Below are 12,733 nucleotides of genomic sequence, written 5' to 3'. Positions count from 1 at the left end.
TCCAGTGAAAATATATTTCAATGGAAGAAGAAAATACTAAAATACGCTTGACGCAATGTTGTTCGGCAACCAACAATAACGTACTCAAATATTGAGAACAACGTTTCAATTTTAACAAGTGACTTTTAGTCATCATTTACTCAAAATTTGAGCAGTGATCTATGAAAATTCACTTATGGCATCTATTATAAAACCCGAACTCGTTAACTTGTTAGGATAACTTAAAATTTTGTTCTAAAAATACAACCCAATCCAACCGGAGATTGACTTGTCAAATCAAAATACATTGTCAACAATTGCAAAATACTTGTTAAATTTTTAGATCAAACTAGAATTTTGAGTAAATAACAACATAGAATAATTCAAGGGAAGCACAATTAAGAATAAAACTTTCAACATTCATTATCCATTGATATTTTTACCATTTCAATGATCATGTAACCAGTATAATTCAGTCTGATTTTGAAATTTAGTATTTCATTGCAAAAACATGCAAGAATCCTACCTCACAATGCTAGAGAACAAAATCATGAAGGTCAATGCATCATAACGTCTTTCTTGGATCAATGGATTGGATGATGATAAATAGAAGCATGTGGCATTGTTAATAACAGTCATCTCTAAACTAAAATCAAAACACGCATGTATATATCTCAAACGCTTCCAAAAATGTAGAAATGCCAAAACTGATCCGAATTTTCTGATACAGAAAGTTGAACATGAAATTTTGATTAACAAGAAAGGAGAAATCTTAGGCAGAACCGGCACCTTTGCCCTTCTTCCTTTGAAGCTTCTTCATGTAGAATTCCAGTTCTTTACCCTCCAAAATATATCTGACAGAAATCAAATCGAGTTAGGCCTGAGATTTACACAGGTAGGGTGCAAGAAAACATGATATGTGAGAATAAGCATATGAAATCGGATATGCATATTCAACAGATATTACAATCAGAATAACTTCAGAAGAAGCTACCAAAATAGGTATAGAATAAATCAAAACTATCACTTCCAATTGAAATTAAATGTTAATATAAGAGCTGGTTGGGAGTTGAGTTTAGTTCTAAATGTAAGACCTCGATCCATTTTGCACCCCCATACTTGCCATTTCTTTTCCAAACTATCCCTACTAATTGCATATGTTAGAGGACTTTGCATTAAGAGGTAATTTCAATAAAAATGATTTAAAAGGGCATTTCAGGAAAAACAATGAATACTTTTGACAAATAACTAATTAAACTAGTTTTCTTAATCTACCCAAGTTAATTAAGTAGGTATTATATTTAAGGCCTAGAAATAGTAATTTAATATGCATATTGTATTGAATACATATCTCCTTTTTCGAAGTACTAGTGCAACATAAAGCGAGTCCATATTGCAAGCTCAACCCTAAACGCTAAACCTGACAACAAGCATCTGACTATTTTCGTTCTTTCTTTGTGATGACAGCAGTCCATTTATAGATGATGATTGCCACACAGAATATGATAATAATGCTATTAAATAATATCAATGTAATGCAATTCTTTTTTGTTTCTCTCTCCCCCTTGTGATGTTCTGTCCCGCCCAACCAGAGCTTATTAGAGAGTTCACAAAACAGTAGAACAATCTGAGCTTTGATGCCTCAAGTGATTCCCCCCCCCCCCAAAAAACCAAATGGTTAGGGAAAATCACTTGATAGCAAAAAGAGTGAATGTCACATACCCGTCTGCACGGCCACATTGACCAGGACGAGAGGAGATGCAAGCCAATAGACGACCACCTCCAAATTGTTCCTCAATATGAGGATCCAGCTTCCGGTTCTGTTGTCGCTTCTCTAGCTTTCGCAATACATGCTTGCTCTTTTTCACTTCCTCTGTGGCAGTTTCACCTTCCTATTAATTAGGAGACATGGAATTGATGTTAAGAACAATCCCAAGGTTATCTTGCTAAGAAATATGAAATCTTAAAAATAAGTAACATACACTATTGTGGGTCCCATGCATTTACAAGTAACCTCAGATCAGTTGCACAGTTAACGGCTTGTAAATAGTGTGATTTCATAAAATTTATATATATATATTGATATGTACATTGAAAATTTTGAAAACAATAATCTAATGATAATCCTGTCGAATTCAAAAGTAGTATTTCATATGGTGCCCTCAATTTAGAGATTTTACAACATAGTCACAGACAATGCAAAAAGTAACAGTATAAAATCCAGCATTTCTTACATGTAAACTTTGCATAACTTGAACATATAATTAAAACAGGATCTATTTATCACGTCTAAATAAATATACAAGACGTTAACAGAAACATTAAGCATCAACATGATGCACATGTAATAACTTGAGCAACAAAATTGAATGAGGCAGTCATAGACTTAAGCATCATCTCTAGAGTAATATCCACACAAGTAACATAACAACACTCCCAATATCCACTATTTGGAAGCTACCCTAAAATATATCAGAGCACATTATTTGAATTGGAAACCAGATCCTATATAAGAATCAAATATGCATTACCAGCAGGTGAGTTGAAACATATGAGCTAAGAGATTGCATTACCTCTCCTTCCTTCTTGGTGGAAGTTGCAGTCTTCTTCTTGCGACCGATGTCAACACCATAATGTTGGAGATACCACTGCTTGAAAGGCGCTGCATCAACCTGCACAATAGCACTCTTGACCAATGTCTGAGTACGAACCAGCTCGTTGTTAGAAGCATTGTACACCACATCTAGAATTCTAGTTTTGCGGGTCACAGCTTCACTGCCCCATGAGTAATTTCCAGTATCGAGCCTCAAGGCACGCCATTTGACATTCCCACCTCGAACCCTAACTCTCCTCACAGTTTTGTTGCTTGATAGCTTGGTGTTTGCTGGCTGCCTTCCGAGCTCATACCTGTCAACGAAGGAATACCAGTGAAGAAAAATGTCAGGTCACTTGACTCTTTGAACACTGTTTAGCGTTAATAAAAAAAGGAGTAAATATTGCATTACAAATATGTACAATCCACCAGTCTGATTTCTTTATCCAATCTGGACCAACATTGATCGTTTGACCTCAGTTTTATCATAATGGAACAATATGAACCAATATAGGGGGTAGGATCAAACAACCAAGGGTTGAAAATCTGAGCATCCTTGTAATTTTCCAAAGCTTCGTATGCCTCCTGCTTAGCTTAAACTATAGTTTACCCTTCAAACTAAACGAATAACCACTTAAAGACAACAACAACCAACAGATACTAGAGTAGTTCACAACCAACAGATACTAGCAGATAAATCAAACAACTCAATCATATCTCCTACTGAGTAAACTTTCCACACAGAATTGATTCTAGGACATTATAAATAATCAACCAGGCTAATAAAAGACGATATATCGCGACATCCACTTCTTTTGATCAGTAAAAAGCACATCACCACGTATCATAATCTCCGACTTCACAATAAACAGAGGGAAGCGAATTCAAGTTCCAAATATTGTTAAAGCAATGAAAACACAAAAGGGGAAAATAATTACTTTCTCTTCTTCCTCCAAGCCTTCTTCTTGCCTCCAGTGGCACGCCTTTTATGCATGGAATCACGAGAGATACCTGTAAATTCACGGCCATCAGAACGCCAAGCTTTGAAAACCCAGGGAAAGAACTTGAATAATGATTTAGATATACATAGAACATACCCATTTTGACAGAAACACAGAATGCGGATGAAGAACGACTACAGGAGTGTTTCAGGTTCAAACGGCAACGAGGCAGCAGACGAGGATGGCCAAGCTAGGGTTATATTCACATACTTGACACACTACGGGCTGTAAAGACTGACCCAAAAGTCCATTAAAGGCCCATTTTAATATTTACAAATTTCTTTTGTAAAATTGCAAATATAACCTGATCCACCTGGCCATTTTGGGCCGTTATGGACCGAAAACAAAGGCAATTATTGGGCTCAGCCTAAATCTTGGAGACCCAATTTTAATAACAATAATAATAATAATAAGATACATCCATGGATACATTTGTTTATATGGTCATCATGTATTCATTGGTAATATTAGACGAGACGTGGGTATTATCTGAGCAAAGGACATAACTTTTCTACATTTCTTCTCAATCTATTAGTATTTGGGATAATTAACCTTATAATTTCAACTAATTTTGAATCAAGTTCTTATAATTTTTTTTCTTTTTATCAGGTCTTTATACTTTCACCTGTTTTTAATTAGGTCCTTGTATTTATTTTTCTTTTTATCAAGTCCTTATAAGTTCACTTTATTTTTAATTAAGTCCCTGAATTTTTTATTCTTTATTTTATAAATTCTAATAGTACTATTATATAAACATAAAATAGTATATATTATTTAATATTAGTTTATAAACAATAATATTCTAAAGATATTGAATTATTATAATGATTTTAATTTTTTCAGCAAAAAAATTAATTGTTCTAAAAAATATTCCTGAATTAATTAATTCTATTACTTTTTTATTACATAATTATTAATTTAATTTAATTATTAATATTTTATATTTCAGTATTAATCTACTTAATTAAGTTTATATTTAATTAATAAATAAAAATTAAAACTACATGGACCTGATTAAAAATTTAGTGAAATTATAAGGACTTAATTAAAAGAAAAATAAATACAAGGACCTAATTAAAAAAAGATAAAAGTATAAGGACCTAATAAAAAGAAAAAAAACTATAGGGACTTGATTCAAAATTCGTTAAAACTATAAGGACTTGCGGATTAATTAACTCTTAATATTTTATAGTACAACTTTTTGGTCGTGATTTTTCTTTAAACTTTTTCTCTTCTCTTGAAATTTAATCAAAGTGGTTTTTCATTAAATAAAATAAATTTTTACATTCCTCCTCCGGCATTAATTAATTTTGTGGGTATAACCAAAGCTAATTGTTAAATACGCGGTGAAGGATCCAAACTGCTGCTTGAATTATGTTGACATTTTTTATTCATGATTTTTTTTTTAAATACAGGTTTTCTTTTATTTGAAGTAACATTGGAACATTTAGTTTTTACGTTGTATAAAACTAACTCCTTTTATTAGATTCAAATCTCACACATGAATTTAATCACACTGCCCTCAATCAGTCCAAAATTTATATTCCCCCCAATATCATCCCAACACACACAACACTCGATGGTAACAAAACTTTAGTATCCACTATTGATTAATTAATATTCATATTTATATTTAAAAAGACAAATATGAAAAGTCGAAAAAAATGAACTGTGTTTCGCTGTTATTCAAATGGAACAAGAAACACTGTCAGCTTATTCACAAGGCAAGTTTAAATTCTCATCAGAATTCAAATTGTAATGGAGTATGAGATAAGAGATTATTAGAGTTTAATTAAATATTTAGAGTCATCCATTAAAGATTTGAATAAGGATATTTATTCATTAGAATTAGGGTTTATTTAATTATTTATTTTCTATATATTTTTATTATCTCAATAAAATCGGATATCTTAGAATTATCGTTATCATTTTTATTTTTTTAGGATTATGATTTGATTTATTTGCGAATTAGAATTAGAAGTAAAATTATTCTATTATTTGTAGAGATTTCTAAAAATAGATTATTCAATTTTGATTTGATTAAATAAAGAATTTTTATTTACGTAGCCCCTATTTTTCTCTCTCTCTTCTCCTCTCTTTCACTAACCATTCACACTAAAATATTTAACAGTATCTGGTATCCTAATTTTTTTTAGTATAATCGACACTTTAAAATATTTTTTTAAAACCATCCAACACCATGGAGAATTTTTTAGTAATTAAGAAAAAATAACTTAAAGATGAAATTGTACTAAAAATTAAAAATTATTTTAAGAGATAATGAGTCCTAACCGAAAAGTATTTTAGAGTGCTAAATATATTAAAAGTCATTTTAAAATAGTAGTTGCTATTGAAAAATATTTCACAATGCTAGGTGTTAAATATTGAGTGTTATTAAAAAAATATTTTAAGAGATATTAAGTAACGATGAAAAAAATATTTCAAGATACTGCATTAAAAGTCATTTTGAGGTATTATATTCTAATGATAAATGCCTTAGGATGTTAGATACTAGATATAAATTGCTACCAAAAACGTATTTTAGGATGTGGCATATACTGAAAAAATTTTTAAAATACCAGACGCTACTGAAAAAATATTTTAGTGTTGGGTGCTCTATCCCCACTGTTTCTAACCCAACACGATGCAGTTTCGGGGTAAAGGAGGGTAGCCGACCATAAGGGAAAAGAGGAGGAGCCGGATTGCAGTACGCCATGTTTATTTTCAACGCTCTAAGCGAACAAGCTAAAATATCTGCATCACCATTTGCCTCGCAGAACTACAATCGACAATTGGCGAAAGGCTCTCGCATCAGCAGAGAGCCAATAAAGAAAAAATAAGATACACCTAAAGATTCCATTTTTTGAAATACAGAAGCAATAATTCAACAACAGATATCCTTGGTACAATGCATGATTACCGTCAAATTACATAAAATTTTGACAAAAGCTCCAGGAAAACTAAACTAGAGGCAAAAAGAAAGGTACACATCTTATTTACAAGATGCTGGAAAAAAACCTGAACCCTCGATTTCTCAATGACATGCTGGAAAAGGTCCCTTGCTGCGTTTCTTCAAAGACTCGTAGAAGAAGGAGAAAGCTCCTCTCATTTCATCCGGAAGTGGGAATTGAAGGGGGAGTGCAGACGGTGGAGGATGTGCAGTACTGTGCTGGGTTCTTGTTTTCCTGGAAAAGGAGTGGGCTAGTGCTGGCTGCTGTTTGTTTAGCCCTTCAATGATGAAAGAAAATGCCCCAAAAGTGAGGCAGCTCTGCAGGAGAGCTTGTGGTGCACCTGGAGAATGCTAGAGGATAAGCAATAGCAACAAAGGCAAATGCAAAAAGACAACAGCAAAAACAAAAGTAGGACTTCTCAACAGTACTTCACTATGCTGTTTAAAACTTATCAAAAGTACTCTAAATAACTCATTCCTGTACTGGACTCCCTAATCTGAGACAAAGCTGAGCAATTGCCTCTCTGGTTAACAAATAAGATGCTTGCTCTTGGGGAGAGGATTCCCTCCACTCCCGTCGCCCCACTTCCTCCCTACTTCCCATGTCAACCACTAGATCAAGCTTGAAACTATTATTATAATATTAAATAAACAAAAAAATTTAAACTGTTAAAATCTAATCTGAACAATTTAAAACTGCAGTAAAGCAAAAAAAAACTCACTCTATAAAACAGTTTAGTTAACAACAGCCTTCAGTTTTTCGTTATTCAATATAATAATAGGTTTACGAAATATTGAATTTCAACTATTCAAAGTTAATTCAATAATGGAGATAGGAAGAGAGGAGGGAGGGAAGAGGAGAGAATCCACTCCCTTGCTTCTGGAAAACACAGAAAATGACATAAAAATACAAATCTATTGAGGGGGGACATTTGCCATTCAGAACCCCAACAACCAGATCAGCAATTCTTGTTCGCTTCTTTTTGTGGTAAAGGGTGAACATACAAGGTTAAGAGCAAGGGTAATTCATCACCTAAAAAGTTAGAAATTATATTAAAAATTATACCTGGAAAACTTAGAGCAAGACCAGTGCAACATCCAGCTACCCCAGCATTAATAACTGCCAATTAAAAGGTAGTAATATTAGCAGCAGAACAATGCTAATAAAATGAAAAAGCGACACTTCACTGGTTATAATTGCATACCATCATCCTTTCCTCTAAGTCTTTTCAAGAGGCAAACAACCAAACTGTGTACTCCAGACAAAACTGCAAATGTCTAATGGGGAAAGACAAGAAATTAACTCAGCTAAAAAAAGTAACTATATGATTTAAAGACAAGAGAGGACTAGAAAGTATCATAACCAGGAAAAAAAGCCACTAAGACCTCTGATGTACCTTTGCATAAGATCCAGCTTCCGCAAAGGAACCTTTAAATCCCTTCTTCTTGACCAATCCAGAACCTGAGTCATACCAATTGCAAGCTCTTTCAGCTAGTTAACAAAATTTGAAACAATATAAATTTATCAAAATTCATGCTTTTCAATGATAAATCTTCTGCCAACGTAGCTATAAGGTCAGGTTGCGTAGAAGCCCCTTCAATTTATGGCCATGTTAACTTTAAAACTCCATAGCCTTTCAAACACTTAACTATCTTATAATAAATTCCATCTGAAACCCTAACTGTCACTTGACATATAAGCATGAAGCACTAACACTGGCAGGTATAATTGGGCACTGTTCCCTTCCATCAAGGGCTTCTCAGTGTTTTAGATCAGGAACATATAAATTTTTGCGGTTTCAATTTTGAACAGAAGGGGTAAATGGGAGTCATGCCTTACAGACTTCAAGATTGGAGTTGCATATCATTAAATAATCATAGCTTTCTCTGCCACTTCAGTGGCAAATACCCTTTGAGATTGGAATTGTTAAGGCAGCAAACTCAGGGGCAGAGCCAGGAATTTCAGATGAGGCGGGACCAGGTTACAATGGAACATACATGGCAACTAAAGCATGAAACAAATGACGATATATATAACTAATATAATATAACATAAATGTTTTAATGTATCTACATTCAATTTTTGAAATATACAAATAAAAAATATGTATCTTTACTTTTTAAACTTTTATTGTCAATGTTCCATCACATAAAGATCATTAACTATCATATTTGTGGTAAACTTTCAGCAATCTCCCTCTTAGTATAAACTGTTGCTAAATTTGTGATAAATCATCTTTCATTTTGCCTTGAAAATATGACCCTAAATGAGAAAGGAAACCTCACAAGGAAGTGTCCCTAACATTAAAAGAGGTAACCTTTTCTCGAAGAGCACAACTTTGCATCCTAAAGATGTACTAAAGTCAAAATGATGGGGACATTTGCAATCTTGCAAAGAAACTTTACCCTTCATATTTTCTTGACATTTAAAAAAAAAAAAATCAAATCAAATGGACTGTAAACTGCAACATTATGAGCTTTAAGATTTATCTACGATAGGTGAATTATGTCAATAGTTTGTACAAGTTAGAAAGTCCAAGCATGTTTTTCTACCCACTGTAAAGTTTTCATAAATATTTTTAGGGGAACAAAATGTATAATACTATTATAATACTAATAAATAAATTAAAAAAAAAAAAAAAACTTCCAGAGGGAGGCGCATGGGCCCCTTGTCCCCCAACTGAGAAGACTACTAATATATTATTTCCTATTTGAAGCAGATTAGTCAGATTAAAAGCATTTTTTTTTTCCTGTTTACATGTTTCTGTTGCATCGTCATTTTTTATATCTGAGCCCATGTTTATCCGTGATCGAAATATCAACAACTTGACAGGGTCTAAGATATTACAGGGTAGTGGCACATCTGATACACAAATGACATTCTGCTGTCAATTAGAAATTTAGAGAGGGAAAGAAAGGAAGAACAGAGAAGCTTGGGACATGCTTCAAAGGATAGAGCACAATAAATGAATAAAAATGATAAATCAGGTTGAGAAAATGGATATTTAGGTCGACTGAGCCAAAAAAATAACTCTACCCATCCAAATGCCCTATCAACCGACCAAAGATGGCGAGGCAAAATCTTATCTACGTGGGATCTCAATTAGGGGTTTGGATAGAATTGTTAACAGAGAGATTAAGATGCACAATTCAAAAGTTTAGGGGTTGACTGTCAAATTTTAAAGTAGAGGAAGGTAAATTGGATGATAGTATTTTGAAGGGGACTTCATGCATCTCTGCCTAGTTATAGCTATAAATTGAGTAGAACCTATAAGTCAATAAAGGACAAGTTAGTTCAATTCTCTAGCTACTTTGTCAGGATTTCAAAACTGAATTTGTTTCCAGCACATGGAGTCACTAAAGTTTAGGAAAAGAAAAAGAAGCAGTACTATTGTCAAACAATTCTATTAAAACTCAAGCAATAAAAGGCTAAAGATAAAGGAGGAAAGGTAATAATATGCTGTTTACATGAGAAGGGGAAAATAATGAAGCACGCTGCATGCCTTGCTCCATCAGACTACCAAAAGTCTAGACATGAAATCTTCCACTCACAGTGATAGCTAATACCGTGATAATGGGAAGGCTGAATAAGAAATACCTTGAAAAATAGCAAAAGAACCATGAATTGCCAAGAAAATCACAAGAACCAAGGATCTCACACTTTATGCAATTTTAAGCATGGAATCACCATTTTCATCACACAAAATGCACATGGTGCATCGAACATCAATAGCTATTTTTCAAACAAATTTTCAGCAAGTGGTTTCCTGCACCAAACTACAAGTAGCCGGAAGTTTTGGGCAGTACTTGTCTGTTAGCAAGATGAAACAACCTGAGAGACTAGAAAACCTTGTAAATTTCCCGGCATTTCCTAGAGGTCGCCAAAAATCTAGACACGAGATTGGTATGAAATTCTAATCTCATGTATTCAAAGAGCCCAAAGCAGGATTATCACTGTGTTCGATCAGTAGAGTCGATAGAGGAAAAGAGAAAATGGAATTGCCCGAGTAAAATGTGCTAAACCAATTTCCTTCACACATATACGTCAAGCAAACTAGGCCACGGACAACTTGAATTTAGGAATTTGTTTGCTGCTCCTCTTCCAATTAGCGGCCCCCTCAAACAAATCAATGAAAAATCAGAAATTTAAGTACTATAGGCTTTATCAAGTCCAAATACATTATTGCCATTTTCTACATTCTCATGTCACGCCTGTTGGCCACGAAGTGAAAAATAAGGTACCAAGAAGTTTCCGCACCGTGAGATTGCATAGCATTATGAGACCCAACCACAAGCATGAAACCTCAGAATTATGCAACGATAAGCAACACCTAAACGAGTAGGAGAAGAGATGAATAACCATAGCCAAAGATGGAGCCCATGAAGGCACCGGCAGCGGAATCGCCGGCGAAGCGGAGAAGGCAAACAATCGGAGTACTGGGTGGTGCGGGGACAATAGCATTTGAAGAATTGGGTCTAGAGTCAGAATCAGAAGCTTGGTTAACGCTCGGGACAGCATCGAACTCGCTATCGGAATCGGTCTTCGGAGGATCTGTCGTCGCCATCTAGCTTTCTCACTTCCTTGGAGTCACCACCAAATCCGAACAGAGACACACAGCCTGCGACACAGGCAGGGTTTTAGTTCATCGTGTTCCTCTCCGGTTAATATCTTCCCCGTCTATCTCACGTGACTATGTAAGTTTTTTTACCCCCGGATAGCACAGATATTGCAGGTAATTCTATCAGAGACACTTTCATTCAAGTACTAAATATCAACACCAATTGAGAGGGGTAACTATGTAAGTTGCTCAAATGACGCCGTCTCAACTTCTCGGCCCAATAAGGAATTTCTGGGCAAACGCCCCTGATTGAGGCCTAACGACCCCAACAACAGGCCCAAAATTGCATTTCTAAGGAATTTTTAATTTACTAGGCACCAGCATCTAGATGATTATGTTCGAAGTAATGTAAGGCATTAAATATAAACACTTCTCTTAATAATAATTCAAGCCTTGGTTTATTAAACTGTGGGGACTAGAAAACATATTTTTTATAAAAAGAAAGAAAGCTCAATTAATCATTATAATATTTTGGAAAAATTACAAAAAAAAGACCTTTAAAATAACAAAATTACAAAAAGAACACTTGAATTAACAACATTGTTGGAGGGGACCCAGTCTTAAATATGAATTATAAAATGTTTGGAAAAAAACCAAAATACCCCTTGTCCTTCTCTTTCACCTATCACTCCATCTCCTTTTCTTTCCTTCTCCTCCTTCTCTTGTCCTTCTCTTCCCTTTGCAATCAATAAACATGGTGCTCTATTTAATTAATTCATTCCCGCATCCTCTTTTTTCCTGTCATTATGAACTTTTTGTGGACTGGGTTGCAGGGCATGATGTTGATGATGAGTGGGAAGTGAAGCGAGAAAATTGAAGATTGGGGATGAAGCGTAGAGCTGGGAATGCGGGCTGGCGGTGCGGATACGGGCCAGCCCGTAGCGGTGCGGGCCAAAAGCGGTGCGGGCTGAAGTAGCCCGCACTTTGGCGGGTTGGCATTTTGCCAGCCCGAGCCCGCCAAGGCGGGCTGGCGGGCTAGCCCGCCGGCCAGCCTAACTTTTTTTTAAAAAAAAAAAAAATTATTACTTGTATAAGTTTGGACTTAGTTTGTAATGTTAAAATTGGATTTGGAGTTTTAAACTTGAGTAATGAGTTATAATAAAATAATATGAGGATTAATTTATAATTTGAGAAGATATTTTAGAAAAACTAACACATATTTTTTTCTAAATAATTAATTTGACTATTTTTCTTATCCAAATTAATTAAGTAGATCTTTTATGTATGTATTACATATGCAATTACATGGATGAGAAGATGTAAATATGAAATTTGGGGGTTAAAATCCTCCAATTATGTTGTATAACATATTAGAAATTATATAAAAATTAAAATTAAAAAAAAAAAAAAGCGGGCTGAAAACGGTGCGGGCTGGAGTAGCCCGCACCTTGGCGGGCTGGCATTTTGCCAACCCGAGCCCGCCATTTTTGGCGGGTTGGCGGGCTGGGCCCGCGGGCCCAGCTCGTATTACCAGCTCTAATGAAGCGTATGGTGATATAAATGAGAGTGGAGTATAGTGCTGCCGAAGAGAAAGTGTTATCCCAAAAGCCACAGAGTTTGAGTTTCTCCATAGCTTCACGTCTGCCTGTAG

General features: G+C 34.7%; 2 protein-coding genes across 2 annotated transcripts; both read right to left on the bottom strand.

Moving 5' to 3' along the window:
* Positions 1–530: 530 nt before the first annotated feature.
* On the bottom strand, positions 531–3,753 carry LOC114717510 (40S ribosomal protein S8). The gene is made up of 5 exons (XM_028902660.1): positions 3,670–3,753; positions 3,511–3,583; positions 2,553–2,886; positions 1,702–1,871; positions 531–833 (listed from the first exon to the last, which is right to left on the bottom strand). Exons 1-5 carry the CDS (start codon positions 3,671–3,673, stop codon positions 752–754), a joined length of 663 nt encoding a protein of 220 aa, XP_028758493.1. The 5' UTR covers positions 3,674–3,753; the 3' UTR covers positions 531–751.
* A 2,646-nt stretch (positions 3,754–6,399) lies between these two features.
* On the bottom strand, positions 6,400–11,206 carry LOC114717511 (chloroplastic import inner membrane translocase subunit TIM22-2). The gene is made up of 5 exons (XM_028902661.1): positions 10,884–11,206; positions 7,921–7,985; positions 7,729–7,801; positions 7,590–7,643; positions 6,400–6,864 (listed from the first exon to the last, which is right to left on the bottom strand). Exons 1-5 carry the CDS (start codon positions 11,086–11,088, stop codon positions 6,608–6,610), a joined length of 654 nt encoding a protein of 217 aa, XP_028758494.1. The 5' UTR covers positions 11,089–11,206; the 3' UTR covers positions 6,400–6,607.
* Between the last annotated feature and the right edge of the window lie 1,527 nt (positions 11,207–12,733).

Source organism: Neltuma alba, unplaced genomic scaffold, assembly GCF_004799145.2.
Source record: "Neltuma alba isolate B1F8T4 unplaced genomic scaffold, ASM479914v2 tig00011740_pilon, whole genome shotgun sequence".
Classification (NCBI taxonomy): Eukaryota; Viridiplantae; Streptophyta; class Magnoliopsida; order Fabales; family Fabaceae; genus Neltuma; species Neltuma alba.
The sequence above is the reverse complement of the archived record's forward strand: the minus strand, read 5'-3'. Positions and strand labels throughout refer to the sequence as shown.